The sequence below is a fragment of the Sceloporus undulatus genome, chromosome 3 (assembly GCF_019175285.1).
Source record: "Sceloporus undulatus isolate JIND9_A2432 ecotype Alabama chromosome 3, SceUnd_v1.1, whole genome shotgun sequence".
Lineage (NCBI taxonomy): Eukaryota > Metazoa > Chordata > Lepidosauria > Squamata > Phrynosomatidae > Sceloporus > Sceloporus undulatus.
In genome coordinates this window covers 163,838,655-163,865,260 of record NC_056524.1, presented here as the reverse complement: position 1 = coordinate 163,865,260, position 26,606 = coordinate 163,838,655, and the positions used below count along the sequence as shown (strand labels likewise).

Below are 26,606 nucleotides of genomic sequence, written 5' to 3'. Positions count from 1 at the left end.
ATACTAAAACTCATGCAGAAAGGAAAAATGAGAAAAAAAGGCAAGCAAGTGTTCTCTGAGAAGAAATGCGTCATTTGCTTTTGTTTGCTTTTGTGTTGTTTCCTACCATTGTTTTTGTAAAAATGTATACAGTCTGGTTGCCCGTACTAAGAAATAAGTTATACTTCTTCCGAATTTTGCCTCCACTATAACTACAGCCATCTGCCACACATCAAGAAAGCACATGTAGTTATAATTTTTATGTTGGCATCATCCCCTTCCCAAAATACATTATGCACAACCTATCCCACAGTGAGCAAAACAAGAATGCACTGACACTGAATGGGATTTTCAACAGACTCTAGGGTACTGATTGCTTTACAAGGTAAAGGCTTTAATTGTGTGTTTACCATTTTTATTTCTTGCCTTTCCAAAGGATGTGTTTCAAATTGCTTTTAATTCCACAGATCGGATAATATTTTTAACTACGGATAATATTTGATTTGCTTTTACCTACCTGTGTTTTCTTTCTGTTTTAATTGCCAAAAACTACCCTGAAACCCAATACTGAAGAAGGATAGAAAATATATAAATAAATGTAAATGTTCGATTGTTCAGAATCTTAGATCTCCTAAAGTTCTTCACCGATTGTTTTGAAATTTTGACACAACGTTCCATTCAAATACACACGTTTTTATATACACATACCTACTTTATATAGATGTCACACCTGTGACAGGTAAAATATTACAGTATTTAAAAAAACAGCGTCATCTGTTCGACGTAACAGCAACACATGCTATACTAAATATTCGATTGCTGTTTGCAATCACCATCAACAAAGGTCAGGGCCAATGTTTAGAATTGTGCGGTTTAGATCTAGACACGAATTGCTTATCACATGGACAATTATATGTTGCGTGTTCCAGACAATCTCTATATCTATATAGACAACGGAACAACAAAAATATTGTATACCCACAAGCATTGTGAAATTAAATATTTCAGAAACATGCACTTTCTCTTTTCTTTCTTTTCCATTTAACCCGACTGAGCCACAGCAACACGTGGCCGGCTACAGCTAGTAAAGAAATACATAAGATGATGCACTTACTCAATAGATTATTGTTGGTCAGGACCTCATGAAAATGAGTGTGTCTGGGACCCCACTATCTGCTAACTGAGATCCTTTTAAGGAGCCATGCCAAAGACTGGAACTGGGAGCTTCTGTATGCAAAATGCATGCCCTAAACATGGAACTGAAATTTTTTAATAGGAGTTACTGTGACTCCTATTTGGATATAAATGACTATATCTGCCTTCAGCGAGTGGGTTTCCGCCATGTGTTGGACTACAACTCCGATTATGCTCAACCATATGGCCACTGGCCCATACTGGCTAGGGTTGAAGGAGTGAACTGTAGTTAGAGATGGCTATATCACTGGATTACAAGGGACCTGAGAAAGGGCTCCAGTAGAGAAAGGTTGGCTTTTATAAGTGAAAGGACTGATTTGAAGCATCCTGTGAATATATCTGCACTAAAGAGTTATCACAGAATGACATCATTATACATAGTGGCCTTGGATATATCCTATGAAATGTTGGGATTTGTAGTTTACTGACAGACATCAGATTCTGTGCTAGAGAACTACCGTGCTCATCATCGTCATCCTTATCCTCCTCATCTTTATATCTTGCTTTCCCCCCAGAAAAGGGACTCAAAGCAGCCCACCATTTTTAAACAAACTCAAAGACAAGTAAAAACATAAAAAAGAGAGCATTAAACTATTACCTACAGGAGAGAATCCTTAAGTATCTCATCAAAGGAGAATGGAGGCAGGCATTTAAAGTGGTATCAAACATCTATAACTGCACCATGTAGATATACCTTGACAATCTGATAGAAACAGTTGATGAGGAATATAGAGAATGACAGTTGGATGGAAGGGTTCTGAAACTGACTCTCTTCCTTTTAGAATCTCTAGTCCAGAACTGACCATCACTTGCCAAACATGGAATCTTGTTAGATTTGATCTCTTTGGGGGGAATTTTTTTTTTACATACTGTGCCTTAGCACATATAATTTCAACTTTGGATTTGCTTCTTGGCATTTATTTTGGCTCTGCTCCCTAGGGCAGTTAAAACTATTGGATCAGCCAATTAGCATGCAAAGCACTATACTGTACAATCCATCTCTTCTATTAAAGATCTTTGGTTCCCCCCCCCCCCTTGCTTGAGCCAAACTACATAAATGCCAGCACATACAACATGTCCCTTTATAACTGTATCTGAGATTTTATAAAGGTGGGTCTCAGAATTATTTCTTGTGTTTGGTAACTTTCAGTGACCAGTCCAGACATATCCAAGTTATACTGCAGTTTCTGAAAAGTGCTCCATCAAATTTCTGCAGCTTGCACAGAGAGGATGCACCAGTCAATCGTCCATTGACCCCTACAAGGAGCACTGCCAGTACTAAAATTAGACATTCTCCTGCATAGCAGCTTTTCCCTGCAGTACTGCCACCAGCCAGTGCTAACGTGGCGAGGATTATGTGATGTTTATCAGCTTCGTACTGCAAAAGAAGATAGGGAGATGCAAACAGACAACGCAGAAGAAAAAGAGGAAGAGACAGGAGGATGGGTCAAAAGGACAGAGCAGCACCAGGAATGCAGATAGAGAAAGAAATGGAAACCAAACAGGCTAAAGAGAAAGCCAAGCTAAAGCATTTTGTATTAACTGGGAAAATCATAATGACAGTGGCTCTCTGACAGTGTTTGGATTTATTATTATTTTTTTACTACACTTTCCACAACTTTACCGCTGGCCATTTTGGCTGAGAGAAGCTAGGACATGTAGTCCAAAACAGAATATTTCAAAACTGCTCTTAGGTTTTAGACAAATAACAGTGCCACTCATCCCAAGATAAAAAGTATGTCTCCTAGAGGTTTCCCATGAAAAGCATTATGGGCAAGAATTCAGGAAATGAAGCTCTCACAAACATAGTGAGGTGTAGTTGCGTATCTTAAATATCGGCATAAACAGCAAAAACAGCATCAAGCCGTTAAGAGTGAAAAGATATAAATGACCTCAAAGGTGCCAAACGTCCAAACTAAGCAACATTCTGATGTTCTAACGAAAGTGTATTAATTGATCAAAATACTGACATTAATTTAATTTATTTGTAAATTGACTTTTTACCTTTATTTTGTAAATCAAGAAGCTGTCTAATTGCGACTCATTTCATTATGACACAAAATTCCAGCAGAAAACACCTGTGGTTAAACATGTCAATTTTTTGTACTTAATGACCACAATGTTGAGTGGTAACATGCATTGGCCATTTGTAATCCAGGACTATGATGAGGGATTCTGGGCATTATAGTCCAAAATATGAACTTTTTCCAGTGCTGGAAGAAAGTCGCCTGGAAGTCCACTAACAAATAGTTTCAATATTTGCAAGGTTTTTTTAAAATTTTCTCTACACTCCATTGCCAAGGATTAGGCCACACAAAGATTCAAATGATAAGGAGAGATGAAATGCAAAATATAATGCAGAAATAGACAGCATTGAACATCTCCAGATGTTCTCAAATTGCAGAGTTATCCTTTGAAGAAAGCAGACAGTTGGAGGTCGTTTCATTGATACAGAAAAATCATGAGGGCTAGCAAACATTTTAAACAAGGAAAAAAGACTTTATGCTTAGAAATCTCATCGAGCGCTATGGTGCAGGTACCATAGCACCCTCTTGCACTATGGGAAGCTGTTGTTGTTGTTGTTGTTGTTGTTGTTGTTGTTGTGTGCCTTTAAGTGGTTTCCGACTTATGGCAACCCTAAGTTGAACCTTTTGGCAAGAATTACTTTGAAGGAGCTTGCTTTTGCCTTCCTCTATCTCTGCTGTATCCAAAGGAAGCCTAGTATTTGCCTTTTTTTTTCAAGAGACATCTTATTTAGAATCCTTCTGAAATCTTCTAGCTTCTGTTTCAGACACTGAGCATCCTTCATTGCATTCTTTTTCATCTTCCTATTAACACCACCTTCCACACTCTCTTTTTATCTGCTTTTCCCTTCCTGGTCTATCTATCCACACTGCAGAAATAAAGCAATTTAACATCATTTAAACTGCCATGACTCTATCCTACAAAATCCTGGGATCTGTAGTGTTGTGAGGTACCTGACCTCTGACAGACCAGGCTGAATACCTCGAAAAACTACAAATCCCAGGAATTGGGATTCTACAGGATGGTGTCGCGACTGTTAAAGTGGTGTCAAACTATTATTATTATTATTAACCTTTATTTATAAAGCGCTGTAAATTTACACAGCGCTGTACATACAATCTTTTTAACTGGACGGTTATTTTTGCAGCGTGGATACAAACTCACATAATGTTTACCTGACAGAAAACATGACCTTGGTGTATCACGTCACAAACACCATAACCTTTTAGAAATGATGCTATATAAACAGATGAACTGGCTGACAAATGTATGTCCTGCACACTATGGCAGGTTTTGGCAAAGAACCATGCAACACCCAGCATTTTTTTTTTTTTACCTTTCTGATAAGAAAGAAGTCTTTCACAGCATAAAATGGTGGTGGTGGGGATTTGGTGAGACTGCTCCCTCCATACTCCAATGAGATGTGGGTATATTTCTACACATAATTAATTAATTAAAAGGGGGATAAGGGGGCAGTTTTGCAAAGTCTTGTGGGGTGCAGTGTGTTCCCCAGACTTCAGCAATGGCCCAACCTTCCTACAACAAAACTGTCAAACTCTTGTAGGTCGTTCATCAGTCTCCAATATCTTGTTAATAAGCCCCGTATCAGTGGCATCAAGTTTATCGCATGGGGCTTAAACCGCTCCCCAGCGCGTTCTAACGGGGGTGAGCGGGGGCTCGCACGGAACGCGATGGGCACCGGATGAGGCCCAAAACGCGACTTTATCGCACGGGGGGACACCGCCGCTGCCGCACGTTCCCATCGCGTCCCAATTCGGTTCCAGAGGGCGCCATTTCTGGGGATGCTTTGAAACAGTTCCCAGAAATGGCGCCCTCTGGAACCGAATTGGAATGTGATGGGAACGCGCGGTGGTGGCGCCCCCATGCAATAAAGTCGCGTTTTGGGCCCCATCTGGGGCCCATCGCGTTCCGTGCGCGCCCCCGTTAGAACGCGCTGGGGAGTGGTTTAAGCCCCATGCGATAAACTGGTGTCACCCAGTGCAGTAATTCCTGACTGACCTCCTCCCATACCACACCCTGCAGAATCCTTAGTAATCCCCCCTCACACCTCCTCCTCTACTGAGCTCCAGCATTTATTTTTTTTAAAAAAAAACATTGGGCCCAAACAGACAGGCCAAAATAAAGCTGCTTCAGATCACTTTGAAGGTACTGTATGTACTCATGTATAAGTCTAGAAATTTTGGTCAAAAAATTGACCCAAAAAAACTGAGTTGACTTATCTATGGGTCAATGTAAGTACTGTATCTTAACTCTTATTTAAAAGAAGGAACCATCCCCTGGTGAAAAAGTAAAATTAGACTTGGAAGCAATGGCCCCCTCTACTCTCTCATCCATCCAGCCTTAAGACTAAGCCTTAAGACAAAATCTGCTGAAATTTTGTAAGTTTGTGATATTGTTTTGCTTTGCTTCATCATTTAGATCCTTTGCTATATGTTCCTACGTTTCACCCTCGACATATCCATGGGTCATAGCAAAAGACATAATTTTGGCCCTAAATCTTGCCCACGACTTATATATGAGGTTGACTTATAGTCGAGTATATATGGTATGCTGTTTAAATGATGCATGCATCCTAAGAGGCCGGGAGCTGTGCCAAAGCCACGCTCCAGTCCTAAGGACTGGAGCACAGCTTTGGCAAAGCTTCTGGCCTCTTAAGTTGCATGTGTCATTTAAACAGCATACCTCCAAAGTGACCTGAAGCAGCTTTATTTTGGCCTGTCTGTTCGGGCTCTTTATTTGATTTAAAAAAAAACATATATACAAACATACACACACTGCTTGAAAATATACATTTTTAAATACTGTATTCCAAAAATAAAATCTTGATTTTGCCATTTTATACATAGGACACCATTTAACTATGCCATTGTATTTGATGGGTCTTGAGTATCCACAGATTTTGGTATTCATGGGGATCCTGGAACTAAACCCCAGCAGATACCAAGGGCCAACTCTTCTAATTGTTTTTTCTGATAGGTTGCCAAACATGATCCACTGATAATATTACCATATTTTGATTCTCTTTCCATAATCAATTAATTTGTCGTTCCCCACTGACCTAATATTCAGAATTTAGGCTTACGTTTAAATTCTGAATCCATGTCAATAGGCAGCCAAAAGTTGAAGGGCAGTGTGGTCAAATGTTCAGAAAAATGCTTTTGCCCATGTACATTTTCTGCGTATTGAAAGCATCTCAAATTTCATGGTCTAGCACCTTTTTGATGTGTGTTCTCTTTTTCCTTGTGTAATGAACTATTAGTTTGCTCTGTTGACATAAAAATTCTGAATTAACTCATGCAAATGAGCATCACGGACAAATAAGAGAAAGCAAAATGCTTACTGTGGAACATAACCCTGTGAAGTAGTTATTTATAGCTTTTACGCTAGGATAGCTTGTATGCTATGCTAACTGAACATAACACAAATCACTTCACATTTAATACAGTATATATGATTTTCAAAGAGTGCGTATCTACTATTGATAATCTCAATACTTTAAAGAATAAAAATGAACACGATAAAAAATGTAAAAATTCTGTTTGTTGTCAATATAGTCAGCCCTTCCCCATATCCATAGATTCTGTAACCACAGATTCAACCATCCACAGTTTAAACACATACACACAAATCCAAACAGCAGATTTTGCCATTTTATATAAGGGACACCATTTTACTACACCATTGTATATAATGGGTTTTGGGCATCCAAGGATTTTGGTATCCTCAGGGGATCTTGGAACCAAGTCCCAGCAGATACTAAGGGTGCACCGTACTTGGCAAAATGCTTTTCAGTTCAAAGTTCAATTGGAAGTATTCTTTTCAAGCAACATAGCTACAGGAATTTGAAAGTTGGTTTAAAAATTGTGGGAATGTGACTATACACTGACAAAGAGTTTGTTTATAGACCTTTTAGTTCCAACTAGAGTAAACCTGCTGAATCAATGGGAATTGCATATGTATTGACGTACAAAGTTCCCACTGTCTGAGTTGGTCCATTCTAGCTGGAACTGAATTGGATTTAGATTATGGTGTCAAGAAACAAGTCAAACCCATTTAATACAATCCTAGTTTTAATGGTTAATATGTCAAGTCCAGCTTGACATATGGACATACACGTTATATGGGCTGAAATTACAAAATAAAATTCTTTATGAAAGTGCCTCGGTGACAGAGCACACCAGTTTCTTAGGCCAGTGTAGAAGCCTAAACTGAAAGTTTTATATGCATTGATGGTGCCCCTAAGGCAACCCTATCATGGGGTTTTCTTGGCAAGTTTCTACAGAGGGGGCTTGCCATTGCCATCTTCCGAGGTTGTGAGTGTGTGACTTGCCCAAGGTCACCCAGTAGGTTACTGAGCACCCTTTAAACTAGCCTGCTCTGTGGTAGATTTGCTCACATTGCCAGGGATGAAGAAAAATACTATAACCAGTCCCAGTGGCTTTTGCACATGGATTGGAGGTGTGTGTGTGTGTCTGTGCCTGTGCTTTCATGTTTTGCCTCAGCCAGCAAAATGGCTTGGCATTCAGGAACGCTGCAACCCAATTCTGTGAAGTTTGATATATGGGTGGTATGTCTAAATTCAGAAATGTAAATTTCTAGTAAAGTGTTTTAAGTTAAAAACAACAACACTCAGACACAGACACGGAAAAGCTTTGAAGTGCTGTGCTAATTTTAAGCATATTATCAGAAACAACCACTTCAGTCACACATATGTGTATGCTTGATGGAGAAAATGCTGCAAACTCCCCAAAAACCCACTGATCTGAATCTGGCAAATGAATGCCTGAGCCAACCTTAGTGATGAAAGCTGTGAACAATTGTTTCTCTATTCCTACAACCACAATTCTATCACATGTCTGATTCGCAAATGGCTAATTGTGTAATTAAGTTATTATCCATATGAACAGACTAAAAGAATGTCACAGTTGTCGAGCACAGTGTTAGTTCATGTTGTACTAATGGACTCCCACTCTTCATCACTGCCTTCCTTCCAGAATAAACATCACAAGATTTGCAAAATTATTCAATTGTAAAAAGAACAATCATTTAAAGGGCACAAATTATACAGGCAATTTTCTGTTCATTTTCCTACTTTAAAAACAAATAATTTTTCATTTGTTCTCAGGCACCTAATGGAGTCTTTCACAATGACACCTTCTTTGACCTCTCTTCATTTTTTATAGATTTATTAGCTCCTGGATAAAATTAAGAATATACAAAAAATATGGCACATCCATATGCAGGTTCTGAAATGGAGACACATAATAAACAGCAGGGAATGAGAATACAGCCAGTAAGAACAAATCTTGCTAAAAATATTCATAATATTTGCTATCTAGTTCATCCACTTCCAGCAGTTACCAAACAAGTATTCTGAATTCTATGATGTTAATAAGTACTGTACTCCCTATTATGTTCCCCCAGCAAAGTGACAAGAAGATTGTTTTCCTGGGGCATAGGTATTCCATTTAGTTATCATGGGAAACATCTTTTAATAATTCTGTCCTTCACAAATCTGCCATCTAGTTTTAGTATTGTCTAAGCAGGCTTCAGGTTATGTATCAGTATGAATTCAGGATGTAGTAGCAATGGGTACTGCATCAAAAACCATTTTTCTAGGCAGATTTCAAGAAGTTTGGGGATCACTGTCTGGCATCTTGTACAAGTGACATATGCTGATATAACCATTACATCAGTGTATTTATTTTTCTGGCCATAGTAAAAATCTCAGCTTGAGGTGCTTGAGGCATTCACTACGATCAAATCACTGGAAGGAGACCAAGGGAATGTGATGGCTCTTTCAGTCTTCCTGTCTTCAAAAGTGTAGCCAAATAGTGGCTAGGAATACCCCACTCCCTGGACATGGATTCACCTTGGGCATATGGCCTAGTCATAGTGCCACTCAGGTTGGAAATGAAAGGGTAAGATTCATGCTCCATTCGAATGGAACAGGATGTTTGGCAACTATGTTTTTCAGAACTCTTTAGAGAGTCTTCTCCAGCTTTCTGCAAGTGACTGTATGAGTTTATAGAGATGAGTCACCAACACAATTACTTCAGGCCATTCTCTCTTCCTAGGAATTCATCCTGGCCGGGCATCCTTCTGTTTCATAGGGTAAGCTATAGGCTGTGTAACAGCTGGCATGTAATTGGAGTTGGGCCAAAATGTGAACACTTCAAAGTGATCATGGCAATCATAGCAGAAAATAAATCCTTTTCTCCATTACGATCACACTCACAAAGTGCAGTTCACATGGGCAACTTTTTGTGTAAGCAATTGTATTTTGATTGTCGTTCAAATCTTTTCTCGCCCACTAATGGATCAGATACTAAATTGAAACAGACCCTAATTGAAGGGCAAGGAGCCTATGGCTTTTCATATGTACAAGCCCTATCATTTCTTACCCTGGTGACACTGTTTGGGCTAACCTACAGGAATACTTCTGTTATCAAAGCCTCTTACAAAGAAGCCCCTTTTTACAAATTTTTTTTTTGAGGGGGGCTATCCAACTCATCTTTACCATTTGGAGAATGGTGAAAGAGGGCTAGAGAAACAGACTTTCAGTTGCTGAATTTCAATAGTATACCCACAGCAAACAGTTCAATAAGGCTTGAGCTGAGAAAGAATAGGATTCTTTTCAGTTGACCCTACTCTGTCTGTGTGTGCCTACAACAGGCAAGGTAAATAGCAATTGTCTTTGGAACCGCTTACTGAGCATGCAGGAAAAGCAAAACAAAGTGAAAAGGGGAAAGCAAATTCCCTTGGCTCACCAGTTACCCCACCAAGTTTAAAAAGCATAGATCTGAACATATGGCCATCAAAATGAAAATCATAAGAAAAGCGGAAATTTGTGAAAGAAAAGAAAATATCCCTGGAAACATTTTGGAAGAAGCCCCCATGGGGTGTCTAGAAGGTTCAACATGTTTTTGCTTAGGTATGCAAGGCTCCCCTAACCATGTTGTTTCATTTCACTTGTGCATGTTGTTATTTTGAAGTTTGCCGACACATGTTGAATAGTTTTCCTTTTTTTGAGGTGTAGGATCACATTCCCATTATTTCCTGTTATTTCTGCCTCTGGTACCAAATTTTCTGTTGAAGAAATGATGTCCAGGAACACATCTGTTTTGTTAACTGAGGTATACCTGTATATCTGGTAGTGAGTTGCCCATCCCTCTCCTAATCCAAATGTTTCAATATATATATTTTTAATCACAACTATCTTGACCATTTATATAACAGCCAGGGAAATTTTAATCCTCCAGAAATTTTTGCCCCACAACAGCCATCATCCCCAACCTGCATAGTTAATGTCAAGCGACTGTGGGAGTTGTAGTCAAAAACACATAAAGGCCAAGGTTTCCCTGGCCCTATGCTATGCAGTTCTTATTATCTGAGAGTTTGTACACTTATTCCTTACCATTCTGGGTTCTTACACCTAAGGTTGCCTTAAATTCATCTCTAATTGTAACAGTAATTTTGAGAACACATATGACCCAGCTGCTAAAAGTCTGCCAGAAGAAATACCCACTGTATCTTTACATTATTTGGTGAGTTTCCTGTTCTCTTGACAGCTGCTCTTCCTCAATGCCATTTTCCTTCTTCAACCTCACAGACCTCTTACACTGTGGGTAAGGCACTTATGACATCGTATCAGCTGTTGCATCATAATGCAACTGGCATCAACACTTTGGTTGCCAGAACATACAGTCAGTATTCTGTATTCTAACTTACCACCTGATCTTTATTAGTAGAGATGTCAGAGATCAAATGTGGGCAGTCCACAGGCAAAGAAGGAGAACAGACCTTTCCTTGCGTACCAACATAGTTAAAATGTACCAGGAAAGCAGGAGCCACTTTTTGATGTTTCTGGGTTTGGCTGAACCCTGATCAGAACAAGCCAAGGGTGAACTGAGTTTCCCTTCTCTACAGTATAGTAAAAGAAGCATGAGCTGCAGTGGCTTCATGTAGTTTATTTCTCCTTTAGTTCACACAGCTAGCTGCTACTGGAATAAGAAAAATGACATTGATTGATTGATTATCTTGCCTTTCTCCGAGTACAAGACCCAAGGCAACATGATACTATGATGCCACATATTTCCATTACACTTTTCAACAGGACTCTGAAATTCTTGGCTCGGGTAATCCTTGTATTGTGTGATTCTTTTTCTAATTCAGATGTGAAATGAATGGCCCTCTAGACTGTTAGACTCCACCTCCTTTCAGTCAGCAGACAAGTGCAGGGGGTTTCTTGGAACTGCAGTCCAACATCTGGAGGGCTACATTTTCCCATCCCCATTCTATCCATATCACATATTTTCTAACTTTTTAAATGATTTTTGTCTGGCAGGAAATATGTTAAAAAACAAAACAAAATCTCACCCTTTTGACATTTCTTACTTTGCACACATTAAACCAGTCCTTTAAACACAATTGATTATCTATCAACATATTTATTAAAGATGCATTTCCTCTGAGGCTTCACTCAATGACAAAAAGATCCTGTCATGAGTGCTTACATAATCCCGTCAGTGCATGCGTCATGTAATTTGTTCTCTCTCAAGCAATCATTATTCCTCCCAGGTCTTTAGCAAGCTTTTTGCATACTGGAACATCAAATGGATTTGTGAGCTATATTCTGTAAGGTTATTAAAAACGCATCCAATTTATTACTATTTTCACCATTCATAATGACCCATAAATACTTTGTTCCCTTGCACCCAAAATACTTGTCTGTAACTCTCTCCCAATTTTCAGTACTTGTGCTATTGCATGAGTTATTTTGGTCCCTTGTTGTTGTTCTGCTTGACACTTGGATACATACAAATGTATCTGTACCACTGTAACTCCAATAAAGCAGAGATGGGAATCATCTTTAGCCTACAACTCCCATAAACCTTAGCCATCACAGCCATGGATTATGGAATTATTGGATTATGGGATTATGGAAAGTGCAGCCTGAAAACATCTGGACTCCTATGGTTGCTTGCCTCTACTGGAGGAAGTAGGAAACAGAGCCAAATTGGAAAGTTGAGAGTCAAGTCCTTCTGGCTGGCCAACCTAAATGTAACTAGATCTCTTCAAGTGACAGTGGGGCAGAATCACAGAATATGGTTAATCTTGGAATATTGGGTCCAGGTTACAGAACTATGAATGGTCAGCAGACAAGTAAACACTCTCCACTTGCCTCACCCTTTCCTAGTAGCCAGATAACAAAAGAACAGTGCTGGAGGAAAAGATTTGCAGGTTTGGAGGGCCTATTCTGATCAGCAGGACAGGCCCTCCTAAGAATAAAATAGAAATAATCAAACAATGCAAATATCTCTGAGCATACCAGATGCTAGAGACAAGCAAGAGGAAAAGCCAATGCATGTTCATTCAACCTAGGGTTGCCATATCCCGCCGGGGGGCGGGACTTTCCCGGTTTGGGGCGGGTCCGCACGGTCCCGCCCCGGTTTGGCCCCGCCCCCGGGCTGCCCCCCGCCCCGCGATGGATGCCAGGCAGGGAAAGGAGCCTCGCCTCACGCGGCTCGTTCCTGCTTGGCTCCTCCGCTGGGGACGGAGGCGGCCTGACAGGGAAAAGGGCTTCGCCTCGGCGAGGCCCTTTTCCCCTGCCTTGCGCCTCCTCCGTGGCCAGGAGGCGGCGGGGAAAGGGCTTCACCTCGGCGAGGCCCTTTTCCCTGCCTTGCCGCCTCTCCGCCGGCCAGGAAGGCGGCCTGCACGGGGAAAAAGGGCTCGCCTCGGCGGGCCCTTTTCCCCTGCCTTGCCGCTCCTCCGCCGGACAGGGACGCGGCCTGACAGGGGAAAAGGGCTTCGCCTCGGGAGGCCCTTTTCCCTGCCTTGCCCTCTCCGCCGGCCAGGGAAGCGGCCTGACAGGGAAAAGGGCTTCGCTCTGCGAGGCCCTTTTCCTGCCTTGCGCCTCCTCCGCTGGCAGGGAAGCGGCCTGACAGGGGAAAAGGGTTTGCCTCGGCGAGGCCCTTTTCCCCTGACTTGCCACCTCCTCCGCGGCCGGGAGACAGCCTGACAGGGGAAAAGGGCTTCGCCTCGGCGAAGCCCTTTTCCCCTCCTTCTCTAGCCTCCTCCGCCTCCTCTCCCTCCTCCCTCTTCCTCTTCTTCTCCTCTCCTCCTCTTTTTCCTCCTCTCTTCTCAGTCCTCCCCTTCTTCATCTCTTCTCCTCTTATTCCCTTCCCTCCTCCTCCTCCCCCCTTCTTCTTCATCTTCTTCTTATTTCCTCCTCCTCCTCCTCTCTCTCCTCCTCCTCTTTTCCTCCTCTCTCCTCCTCCTCCCCTTCTTCTTCATCTTCCTCTCCCTCTTCTTCTCCACCTCCTCCACCCATCCATCCCCTGTTCCTCCCTTTTTCTTCCTCTCTACTCCTCTTCTTCCTCTCCTCCTTTTCCCCTCTTCTCTTCCTCTTCTTCCTCCTCTTCTTTCCTCTCTGCTTATTCCACCTTCCTCCCCTTCTGGTTTTTGGCCAGAAAGGGAAGCACATTTCTGCCATCTGTCTAGAATATGCCAAATGTCCTCCATTTTGATCATGCCTAAGAAACATGCATTTATATGAAATTTTTTTCAAAAAATAATCATTTTTGCGTTGCCCTCCATTTTTTAAAAAATGTGTCCTACATTTGAGCATTTTTACATTTGTCCTACATTTCCTACATTTGTCCCTGTTTGGAGGTCCAGACTTATGGCAACCCTAATTCAACCTCATGTCTAGTACTTGGAAATGAGAATTTCCTGCTCACATTCTCTATGATAACCACATAGAATACTGGTGATCTTTGGCAAACATTAAATGTTGCCCCAAAAATGCATCATGTTTCAAAAACACATTTAGGAATCCACTCTAAAGATGCATCTACACTGCAGAAATAATACAGTTCGTCAACACTTTAATGACCATGGCTCCATCCTACAGAATCCTGTGATATGTAATTTTGCAAGGTTTTTAGCTTCGTCTGCCAAAGAGTGCTGGTGCTTCTCAAAAAACTACCAAACATATCCTAGGATTCTGTAGGATGGCGCCATAGTTGTTAAAGTAGTGATAAACTGTACTGTTTCTACAGTGTAGATGCACCCTAAGTTAATATTGATCCCAGTATCTTGAGGTCATCAACTCCCTTGATGTAATTGTACTTACTTTTTGGACTACAACTCGTAGAATCCCCCAGCCAGCATATCCATTAGCTATTGCCTAAGGGGATTCTGGGTAGTGTAAAAAAAAGTAACCTAAGTTCTAGGCAGTGGATGTTACATTTCTGGAGGCATGTTTATTTCCAGAAGACCTTGCTTGTTCAAGTAAAGACCCAAATAAATCATTTTTTATCTTTTCTATCAAAACTCAAATAATGTGCACCATTTGCACATTTGAGTGTGAAGTCTTACCCTTAAAAAATTCAGAACAAACACAACCTGCCAGGTCTGCTAAGATCAACATGACCACCAAAAGATTAATGTTTTATGCTCCTGTTCACAGGCTTATCTCTCTCTGCCACAGTCAAAGTTAAATTTCAAGTTAAATTGTCTAATCAATTTTAAAGGAGCCATGATTGTCACAACTGCAGCCGAACCAAAATCTCAGCAAACAAAAGTGTGCTCCATGCATTTTATTATTCTCTTTATGGTTTGATTACCACCGATCCACAGTGAATGGGCAAGAGAATACAGTATATTTCTGACAAGTGTTCAAAGCTTTGCCCTGTCATTGTCAGAAACAAACAACATTACCTAGAAGAAAATAAAATCAAGCTAGAATGCAAATATCCCTGAAAAGACATTGCTTGTGCTTCGTTTCTTTCCTCTTTTGAAAAGAGAGGATGACTAGGAGAGTATCTAAACATTTTAGAGGAACTGTAGATTTTATATTATAGTGCACAATTTGTTCAACATGAATCAGCACTATGAGTTGACAGAAGTAAGCGCCATTTTAACTTGCATTAACAGAAGCATTATATTAAAAATCAGGAAGTAAAAGCTGAGACACAGGATCAGTGATTGAAACATTATGTTTGTGTGTTGCACCACTTTAGATAGTAAGTGGGGTATCCTGTAAAGCAGGGATGTGATGCATACGGCCCTCTATATGTTGCTGGACTTCATCTTGCATAATCCCTCACTGCTGGGTATAATGGCTTATGTTGATGGGAGCTGCAGACCAATAATATCTGGAAGCCACATATTGTCCAACTTGTTGTAAATACACACTCTTCCTTGCATGTAGTAAGTTTAGTATTCTAGGCGTTTCTCAAGCTACCTGATATACCAGATTGGCAGCGGTTAAATGCTGGTATTGCAGTCTTTGCAAGTTCAATCCTAGAGGAGGGCTCCAAGGCCCACTCAGCCTTCCAGCCTTTTGTAGGTTGGTAAAATGAATACTCAGCTTATTGGGGGCAATTGGCTTACACATTGTTAGGGAGTGCTAGTTCACTGATAAGCAGTATAGAAATGTACTTGCTATTGCTGTTTGTGCCACATTACTATTTGTGCCCTATTGTGCATGGGGCAGTGCGCGCAACATTGTTGTTCTCCCTGCGCCGCTTCCACGTAAGCTGGAAGCCACCTAAAATGTGTCCACGCATGCGCGGGCACACTGTATTATAATATTTGCACAGGTTTTTTTGGAAATGTGCCATGGACCAGCAGCCAATGGTACTGGTATTCAGACTACTACTATGAATAGTACTGATCTGTATTCCGTTCCTTAAATTACAGGTTTTAATATATAGAGAGAGCCTTGAGCTTAGGAGAAAAACAAGACTAGAAGAAATTTATACCTTATAAATATAAACCTTTTAAAACTTGTCTACTTATCACAATTTCCTCCAATTACTGGCGACTTCTAGTTCTGTAAGGCTGCTAGGATATGCTTTTTGCCAAACTACAGTGCTAATTCCTAACAGGCAGTTATGATAATTAAAACAAGCCTGAAACTGGTTTTAAAGCTGTAGTGTAAACATATCAATCAAGATAAATGTCTATGATTTTCAATGAAGGACAGGACGATGTCATACTGTCTTCTGCTCCACCGACCCAATTTCATAAAATATAAGACATGTCCTGTGGAAAACGTCAACAAGCATTGAGAGGTTCTGAATCAATAATGTGACCTTCACATTTCTGTTCCGATGTGACCATTCATCAGCCCAGAGAGCCTATACCCGAAAGGGATGATACGAATCACTTAACTCTGCCTAAGGGGTGGAAATTATTTTACCAGTCAATGTAGCTATTATTTCAACTCCTTGCAAAGAGCAGAATCTCTCAAGTGGTGTGTCATTCTCTTTTCACACACACACACACACACACACACACACACACACACACACAAAACTAAAATAAAAACCACTGTCAATACAAAATGTTAACTGCCAAAATGTTCTCCTCCTCCAAAGAGTTTATATCCCAAGCAACAAACCCTTGCAAGGAAATATATAGCAATGCTTAGATAAAAAATACATCATAGCTAAAAAGGAAAGGAATTAATGTCATTCAAGATTAATATAGCAGTGGTAACAGTATGAAGCTTGAGATTAATTCCAAACTTGGATCCTCAGAAACTGGTTGAGTCCAACTCCCAACATCCATGATCATTGGCCATGGTGGCTGAGGGACTCGGTTTAGAGATGGCTATGAATTATATCTCATTGCTCTTTTAAAAAGAAATAACATCACTGCCATGTTATGAATTCTCCCTCATGTTTGTATGATTTGCTCAAGCAAATGGTAGCTTTGTGAAGTCAAAGCTTTCATGGCCGGCATTCATAGTTTTTTGTTGGGTCTTCAGGCTATGTGACCATGTTCTAGAAGAGAATAAACTCTTCTAGAACATGGCCACATAGCCCACCCACCCCCAAATGTTAGCTGAGTTTATAATCTATACACACCTTGAATTTTATAGTTTAATAGAAAACTGTTAACCATTTGCACAAGAAATAGGGCAGGGGTAGGGAATTTCTTGTCCTCCAGATATTGATGAAAGGCCATTACTGCCATCCCTCATCACTGTCAAAACTGGTTGATGGAAACTGGAGTCCAATAACATTTGAAGGGCCACTGGTTCCCCTGCTCTGTAAAAGGGACTTCACATCCATGGTTTACTATGGCTTGAAGGAGTAGCTGGCCAGTGTGGGGTAGTGGTTTGAGTGATCGACTATGACTCTGGAGACCAAGATTCAATTCCTAGCTCAGCAATGAAATCTACTGGTACATACTGTACTTTGGGCAAGTCACATGCTGCCAGCTTCAGGGGAAGGCAATGGCAAACCTCCACCAAGCAAATCTTGCAGAAAACCCTGTGATAGTTTCACTTTAGGGTCACCATGAGTTAGAAACATCTTCAAGGCACACAACAACAAGAAGAGTGTTTATCAAATGATAGAAATGCTAAACTTTTCCACATAAATGAAGGGATCTGTGTCTGGTCTGCAATATTCCAAACTACATGGAAGCAATGAATATCCAAAAAGTGTCCACATATGAAGTACTCCTTACTACATGGACCTCCCAACTATATAGACTACTCTTAACGTGTGTGTGTGTTTTGTGTGTGTGTGCCTGCCTTCAAGTCACCTGTTGACTTAGGTGACCAAATGAATTTCATAGGGTTTTCCTAGCAAGGAATGGAGAGATGGTTTTGCCAGTTCCTTCCTCTGAAATTTAGCCTATGGCACCAGAACATACTAGACAGAAAATTCAGGACTAGTACATTCCCACCCACACCAACATGTTTTTCTTTGCTCAATGAATTGGGGGCAAGGATAGGTGATGAAGAAGAAAATTTTAGCCAACACCTGACGTCTAAAATGGTAAAGCCCAAAAACTCATATGAAATTTCTGATCATGTCTTTTAAGTTTAAGTAGAAACCAGTGTTTGGATTAATTTTGCTGCTGCTTAAAGTTCCACCCAGATCAAAACTTCACACAGGGACACATTTTTAACAGATGATGACCTGGAATACAAACAACCACTAAAATATCTACCCGTAAGCAAGCACAGATCATTCTTCTTGCATAATAGTGGTATCTCACGGTTGGACAAGGTCATTCTCTAGATGGATTTCTGCTTGAAAGGGCATGAGTGACTAATGGACCTGCAGAGTTTTTAAATGCCAATACTGATCGTCTCTAGCTTCCCATTAGTTTCCCCAGCCATGAAATTCATAGCGCTTGGAAAGAATCACTAGGGTGGGATCAGGCACGTGAACTGCAGGCAAAATTGATCAGGAGAAAGTTAACCTTTTCAGGAAGAATGCTAATAACTTTTTACCATTATCCAGAAAATTAACAATCAGCTACAACCAAAGCTGGCACTCAAATAGAAGAATGGTTTTCAAATGGTGTACCTTTCAGAACATTTCCCAAGTCTATTTGTTAAAAGTGACCCTCCTCTATTTGGCAAAGAATGTCTGCACATTCACAGATTCCCAATCCTAAATCTCCAGATGTTCTTGGACTAGAACTTACAGAAGGCCTGACCGCTGATCATATTTGCCTGGGACTTTTAGGAATTCAGTCAACATCTGGGGAATCTGGTTTGGGAGCCACTGTTGCAGCGGATGCTGGGTATGGTTTTCTGGAGTCCATTTGAGATTATGTGAACTGAGATCAAAATACATATAATTAGCCTAAGGCTAAATTGTATTTCATGTTTAGACAAAATGGTTAATATGGCAGAGGTCATATTGCAACATGAGGGAGGGGTGCTTTAAGTCCCTAATCACCCTGTTATGGTCCCTACTCTAACATAGCCATGTGCACAACCTACATGTAATAGGAAGGTTTTTTAAAAAGATGTAAAGATGTGTTACATATATAGAATCATAGAACTGGAAGAAATCACAAGAGCCATCCTGTCCAACCCCCTGCCATGAAGAAATATACAGTCATCCCTCCATATTTGTGGCTTTGATATTTGCGGCTTTGATTATTCACGGATTTCATTAATATGTTCTCTCTAGGACTGTCTAGGTCCTCCAGTGCAACTCTGTGGTCAACTTTAACTAAAAGTTGCACTGAAAGACCATTTGTAGCTACTCCAGTGCCATTCTATGGTCAGTGTATGTTGGATATTGACCACAGAGTTGCACTGGAGGACCTAGAGATTTCTAGAGAGGTGTCCTCTCAGGTAAAAACAGTGTTTTTGTTATTTGCGGTTTTTCCATATTCACGGGGGTTTTGTTCCCCTAACCCTAGCAAATATGGAGGGACAACTGTATAATCAAAGCACTCTGAATCCTGACAGATGTTCATCCAAACTCTCTTTAAAAACCACTGAAGAAGGAGACTTCACCACTCACTCCAAGGCACTGTCCATTTTTCCAGGTTCTATTCTCTGGAGCAGCAGAAAAAAAGCTTGCTCCATCCTCAATATGAAATCCCTTCAAATATTTTAACAGGGCTATCATATCACCTCTTAACCTTCACTTCTTCAGGCTAAATATTTCCAGCTCCCTAAGATCCTCTTGGGGCATGGTTTCCAGATCTTTCACAATTTTGGTCACCCTCTGGACACACAGCTTGTCACATGGACTGCATTACAGCCCCTTGGAAAACTCACAAGGAAGTGCAGGTTTCCTATATGAATTGTTCAAAAAATCAATGTGCTAGGAAAAGGAAAGAAAACTGTGGTGAGGCATTGAAGGCATATTCATTCCTTACAGTTAAAACCAGCTCATTTTTCCCATCCTAAGGAAAATGTAGGAACTGCTGTTCTGTGAGAATGTCGTCGTCATCATCATCATCATCTATTTCTAAAGCACTGTAAATGTACAGAGTGCTGTACATACAAATGATCAAATCAATAAAAATAAAAGCTGCCAAAGGCATACAATCTAAAAAAAAATTCTGGAAGCAGGTGGTGGCAGTCTTGAAAAAAGCATTTTCCAAAACTAAACTATAGTTCCCACATTATTTTGGAGCCTACAGCCTATATGCTCTTGAGAAGCAACTTCCACGTTTTACATCAAGCCATCTGGCATTCCTTTTCCACAGGGCAGGAGAAAAATCTGTCTTACAATCTGACCAACATGGACAAATAAAAAATAATTTGCACATGTAAGCTGTAGAATCTAGAAAGCAATACAAATGGCTAATCACAATGAGAGGAAGCAACACAAATAGTCAAAGTCTCTCTCTCTCTCTCGGTGTGTGTGTGTGTGTTTGCCTTTAAGTCAGCTGTCGACTTATGGTAACCCTATGAATTTCATAGGGTTTCTTAGGCAAGGAATGCTCTGAGGTGGCTTTGCCAGTTCCTTCCTCTGAAATATAGCCTATAGCACATGTTATCTGTTGGTGGTCTCCCGTCTAAGTTCTAACCAGGGCTGACACTGCTTAGATTCCAAGATCAGAGGGGATTTGTTGCCTTTACGGTATTTAGGGTCAAAAGCTAGTGACATACTAATCATAGTGTTGGACTGGGACATGGGAGATCCAGGTTTCAGTCCACACTTAACCTGAAATTCACTTTGTGAGTTTGAGGCAGTCTCTCATTTTCTCTCTCTACTTGACCTAACTTATAGCGATGATGTAAGAATAAAATAGGAAGGAAAAGGACCCTGTACACAATCTTATATTCACTGAAAGAAAATGGAATAGAAATGTAACTGATACATTAAAAATGTTAATAATCAAGGAGCCTTGGGCCTCCTTCTTGTACCATATTAGCAATGCTTTAGCTGTAAGCATATGTCTTTTGCCAGAAGGCAAACACACACACCTTACTATATTACCACACCCACTTGCAAAATGTTCTGCAGAATAGATCTATGGAATATCTTAAGAGCGTAGGGTTGGAGAGATTTTAAAATTCATAGGTATGAATGTTTAGTTTTCAAATGCCCAAGTGACTAGGCTATTTGGGATGTGTGGACACAAAGGGGGAAAAGGGAATATTGGAAACAGGAATAAAGAAAAAGAAACTAAGAAATAAAAACGGCTAAGGGCAGGACACCTGCAATGTAAGTCACACAATATGAAGACTACCCCCCAAATCTGCAGTGCAGATATTCTCTACAACGCACACAGCATATTGTTGTCAGATGGCTCCAAGTTCTTCGTGCTAGAAAAGTCTTGCCACATAAATCATGTTTCTCAGCTCTTTTCAAAAGCAGCAAGTGTGCTCCATAAATAACGGATTGCTGCTCAGTTTACCGCAGGGACTCCCATCCCCAAAGATTTACAGGTCTGAGTTCTTCCCCTTGAAAGAACATTTCCTTTGCTTCACAAAAACACAAACTGGAATTGCCTTGAAGCACCCCAGCTATCTTCTCTCTCTCTCTTTTGTGAGATATAATGACCCACTAGTGAAAACTTGATTGAAGAATAGCAGTATTAACCATATGCAGTCATAGTCACTCAAAGCAAATCCTATTGACTTCAAAAGGACCTCACCTATAAATAAGGGCATACTTATACTGTATTCATAAACTGGGTTTCAACTGATTTAACTGTCATGACTTCCTTGACAGAATTCTGGAAACTTTTGTTTTGCGGCAAACATTTGCAAATGGGAGACCCTGTCCAGTTGGAGAGGACCCTATCGCATGGTTCGTTGTGGAGAAGTCATGGGCATTAAACCAGTTTGCCTGAACCATATGCATTCTTCAAGCGTGCTTATTGTTAGCAGCCTCAGTTGAGCTCTACACAGCACACATATAATGCAGACAAATGGAACCAAACAGGTAATACTTGTGATCATTGTATTGTACGTGGCTGTTTAAAAAAAAAGCTTCCCTGTATTTACAAGTAGGTAGTAACTCCTGTAAGAACTGGGACTATAGAGAACATCCTTCCAGCTATAAAAATGAGAGTCAACTTTTCCTTCACAGCAGGAATCAGGGAAGAAATAGATCACTGTTGCACAAGACAGGAAATAATTATTCCCTCTGCAGAAACATGGTTAGATTTTGTGCTTTGAGAATGCAGGAAAGTGAAAACCAAATAAGAGAATGAGAAAGGGGCTTTGGAGACTGAAGGTGGTGGGAGGATGCAATGGGAGGTTTAAGTAGGTGACAGACAATCATGATTTGGACACGCTTCTGCAGCAACCCTGATTTCCACCGGTAGGAGTTTCTGGGACACTCCTTGGAGTCACATTGACAACTGTTCATGGAAACTAGTATGTCATATTCGCTTCATAAATACCTTATATAAACATATCCTGAAAGTATTTTATTATATAATATTTTAAAATATTTTGTCTACACTGAAACATCAGAAAGCAAACTACAGGCCCAAATAGACAGGCCAAAATAAAGCTGCTTCAGGTCACTTTGGAGGTACACTGTTTAAATGACACAGGCATCCTAAGAGGCCAGAAGCTGCGCCAAAGCTACACTCCAGTCCTTGGGACTGAAGCATGCCTTTGGTGCAGTTTCCGGCCTCTTAGGATGCATGCATCATTTAAACAGCGTACCTCCAAAGTGACCCGAAGCAGCTTTATTTTGGCCTGTCTGTTCAGGCCCTACCCCACCCATCCATGTGGACAATCTTGGAGTACGTATTTCAATTTTCAGAATTCTTGATAAGGGATACTCAACCTGTAGTATGAAATTTAAAAGCAGGCTGACTGTGCACTTCTACATGTGTAAGAAAATGAAGATGAATGGGTTTATCTTCTCTTCCATTCTGCCTTTAACCTGGAGCTTGGGATAAATAGAGACAGAAAGAAGAACTAGAGGCCATCTTGGTCAGGCAAATTCTACAAACATGAATCTGATAGGTTTCCATTATGCTGCATATCCATTCTATTCATAAGCAGAACTAGCCTACTCTTCCATAGCTTGGCACTGACTAGCTCACAAGAACTGATAACAGCAGCTAGATACTATGAATGATATATTCACAACATCTAGATGCAATGAAACAAGGAATTCTTAGGTGTAATCTCTAAATCAGAATCAACAAGAACCAATTCTTGCAATTTCTGGAGACAAAATTTTTCCATGACACTGAAGAGATCCCCACAATGAACACAAGCCTTCTCTAAGAAATCATGTCAGCTCTACTGCTGAAAACATATGATTTTGTCTACAAAACTACTCATTAGCAAATATTCTACTCAATATTTGAAGGTAGAAATGGTTACTAAAGTGAGTGTTCATAGATTGTAGCTGTGCTGGACTGTCACTGAGGCCAATGCCATGGAATTTCCTTACCAAATTACCCATTAAATTGGCTCTGCCAATTTAATGTGGACACCCAATGTGGACAATGAGTAATGCAATTTTAACTCCCTATTTGAAAGAAGAAATGTTTTATTAACAAATAGGACATATTTCCTGTGTCCACCATTTCCTTTGGCCAGGCTGAGTGGGGATGATATTACACATGTGGGAGGACACCAGACTTAAGAAGGCTGGGCTAGTTTATAAAAGGTTTCCTCCATCCCAAATACTTTATTGTGGCACATAAACATTTAATATAAGAAATAAAGTCCTGCATTCCTAAAATGCTTCACCTTGTTAGGCATTGTTCCTTTATGCTATTGTACATGCAGACACAGAGGTATAATTCTAATTTATATATCTAAAACACACTTGAAAGAGAGCTAGGAGAGCTGTAGTCCAAAAAAGTACTTTTTCTAAGCACTCCCACAGAATATACTCACAGGGGCTCCAGGCCTTGAGGCAAGGTAACCTTTGCTTATCTGGAGAAGAATAAGTGTTCCAACAACCGTTTTTTTCAGTTATTATTCTGCCACAGAATGGTAGGCAGACATGCAAGTAAGGATTTTTTGCAGGTCAGTAGCTTTTGTGGGCTTGCTTATAAGATTATCTTAAAGGATGATGTATGTGCAAAAGCCTTCCCTGAGTATTTGTAGCAAAAGAAAAGACCAATAGGTTCAAGGTGAAATCCAGACTATTGCAAAGCCACATACTTAACACTCTTTGAAAGGAACAGCTACAGTGAAAGACAATGACATCTATAAAAAGCTTAGTGCGATGTTATTTTGGGTTCTGTATTCTCATCCATGGCTCAGTATGTTTGTGCAATCTGGGAAGAATGCTACAGCAGGAGTACATTCTCTCTCTGCAGCATGTGTTGCAGTGACTAGATCGATGTTTGGGGTTTACAGCTATTTTTTATTTAAATGGAATGTGTCTTCTTGAAAAATGACACTGCAAAGTTTAAAAGGTGGATGTGCTAATCAGGTTTTTGGAAATCTACCCTGATTTCATTGTCACTGCTGTATAGAAATAAACTAAATTCACTCTTACATAAAAAGAGAAATAGGACTGCAGCCAGTGACCAACAATATTCAGATGTTTAGGCTGTTTTAAGAGAATAGGAAAGTTCACTAATCTGAGGAACGTGCATATACTGCAATCCTAAGTGTATACACAGAAATAAAGGTGCAGGTGGTGATATTTGGTACAGAATTCAGCTTTTGAAGGACTTAAGAACCAAACTTGACATGACAGTAGAGAGCAGGGAGCCCATCTCCATCTCAGCATCATGAATAATTTATTTCCTCACCCAAAGTGGCACATATAGCTACCTGGTACCCATTTTGTAACCACAGAATAAAAGGAGAAGGAATAAGGGGAACTGAAATGAAATGATGGATTTACACTTGCATCAGAATGAAGTGAAAATGTAGACTTCTCACTTCTAAAATTAGCTGTACTAATTCAAACTGTAGATGGGAGATTATGTTTGAGTGGTTTTGGTTGAGTATGTGTCTGAAAGGAGAGGCTGAGCTAGAACTGAGTCCCCTGTCCTTGTCATGCTTTACACATGACTGAACGCACATTAGTATTTGATTTTTATTTAATTTTTTTAAAAAAAGACCATAACTCATTATTCAATACAACAAATGCCTCCAGGCTAGCTTACAAAATAGGCAATTAAATCTAACACCCAATAACCAAATAAAACAGCTGCATATAACAGGTACTGGACATCATAACCCCTCCAATCAAAGTAGCTTTCTGATGAATCTCCCCAGGGGACAAACCATAAATAGATTGTCACAGCTGAGAAAGCCCTCCCTGCAGTTTCATCCACGTGACTGAAGGTTGATGCATCCAGTCTTGTGGAATAATGCAGAACCTTCAGCTTCCCTTATATTGATGAACAACTACTCTCCTCATACCTCACCACTGGCCAGAGTGGCTATGGCTGATGGGGACTCAAGTTCAACAATAGCTAGAGAGCTGGCCAACTGTTCAGATGTCCTTAGCTATGCCTTGTATCTGTTTGTGGATTCTTCTGTCCTTTGCCTTTCTCCACAGTATCTTCTTGATGTCCTTGTGGATTATTATACAAAAAACTTATGTCATAGCAGAAGATTATGAGAACGAAAGAAAGTAAGAACCTACAACTCACAGAATTACTGTGCTCCCTTTGGTGGTAATTCCCTTTAGTTGAATTCATTTGTTCTAGAACCTGGCACCTCAAACAAATCCCATTGAACTCCTTTGCCTGTTCCCTTTTACTTTGTCTCAACCTTTATTCATCCTACCCTTTGGCCCCTGATCTAGCTATAGATTGGCTTGCCATCTGTCTGTTTTATGGCCTAACAATAAAGCAGCTCTCTATAGTTTTAAAAATCATACTGTAAATAGTCCTTCCTCCTGTATAAATCTTAGAAGAGGAACAGTCTAGTTATCTATCAATCAACAGCAAAAGGTTAGTCTTTAGATTAGACAAACCCTTTGAATAAATGATAGAATCATCAAGTAGTTAAAAACAAGTCATTCCAGAGTATTCTAGCAAATGACATTCCTCCCAAGCCTAGCTAAATTTAGGGTACGATTGCCAAAGTTTATTGAAGCCTTCAATTCATTCCCCCCTGCCCCCAAAAAGTCCAATTATTGTTTTTCAAAACCATCAATGCAAAATGGTGCCTGCATCTGAGCGTGAACAAAGACAAGAACATTTTGTGATAATAATAAAACTAAAATTGATTAATGATTCAGCTACAAATACCACAGTCGAAATTGATTCAGCTACCATCACTACCAGGCAGTGTAACATGTCAGGGAGAAAAAAATCAAGGTCAGACAAGGGATCGGATAAAGCACTCTGCATCAAATCTTTTGAGGCAAACTTTGGAGTGAGGCGCTCTCTTTTCTTTTCCCCAGCTGAAAACATTACACATAGTTTTATGTGGATTACATTTGCCCATTCTAAAAACATACAATGGAAAGAATGTCTCTGCCAAGGACTCGGTGCTTGCATACTTAATGAAATACAGTAATGTTTTAATAGTTTTGACTGTTCAATGATGTTTCATTCTTTGTATTATATACTGTTTTAGCTATTTGTTTTAACTTACTTTGTAAACTGCTGTGAGCCCATGTTGAGAGAAAAGATATATAAATAAAATAAATAAAATAGTACAGTATATGATGATGGTGGTGGAATGTGTTTTGGAGAAAATATAAATC

At 40.1% G+C, this 26,606-nt stretch overlaps 1 protein-coding gene across 6 annotated transcripts in view; it reads right to left on the bottom strand.

Moving 5' to 3' along the window:
* Positions 1-26,606, bottom strand: part of PHYHIPL (phytanoyl-CoA 2-hydroxylase interacting protein like) — a 119,876-nt gene that overhangs the window by 32,792 nt on the left and 60,478 nt on the right. The window contains exon 1 of one of the 6 annotated variants that reach the window (XM_042458054.1): positions 9,092-9,188. The exons of the other annotated variants lie outside the window; for them this stretch is intronic. Coding sequence (XP_042313988.1) covers positions 9,092-9,158 — 67 coding nt within the window. The 5' untranslated portion in view covers positions 9,159-9,188. Of the gene's footprint in view, positions 1-9,091; positions 9,189-26,606 lie in introns of those variants that run through there. 6 annotated transcript variants of the gene reach the window in all.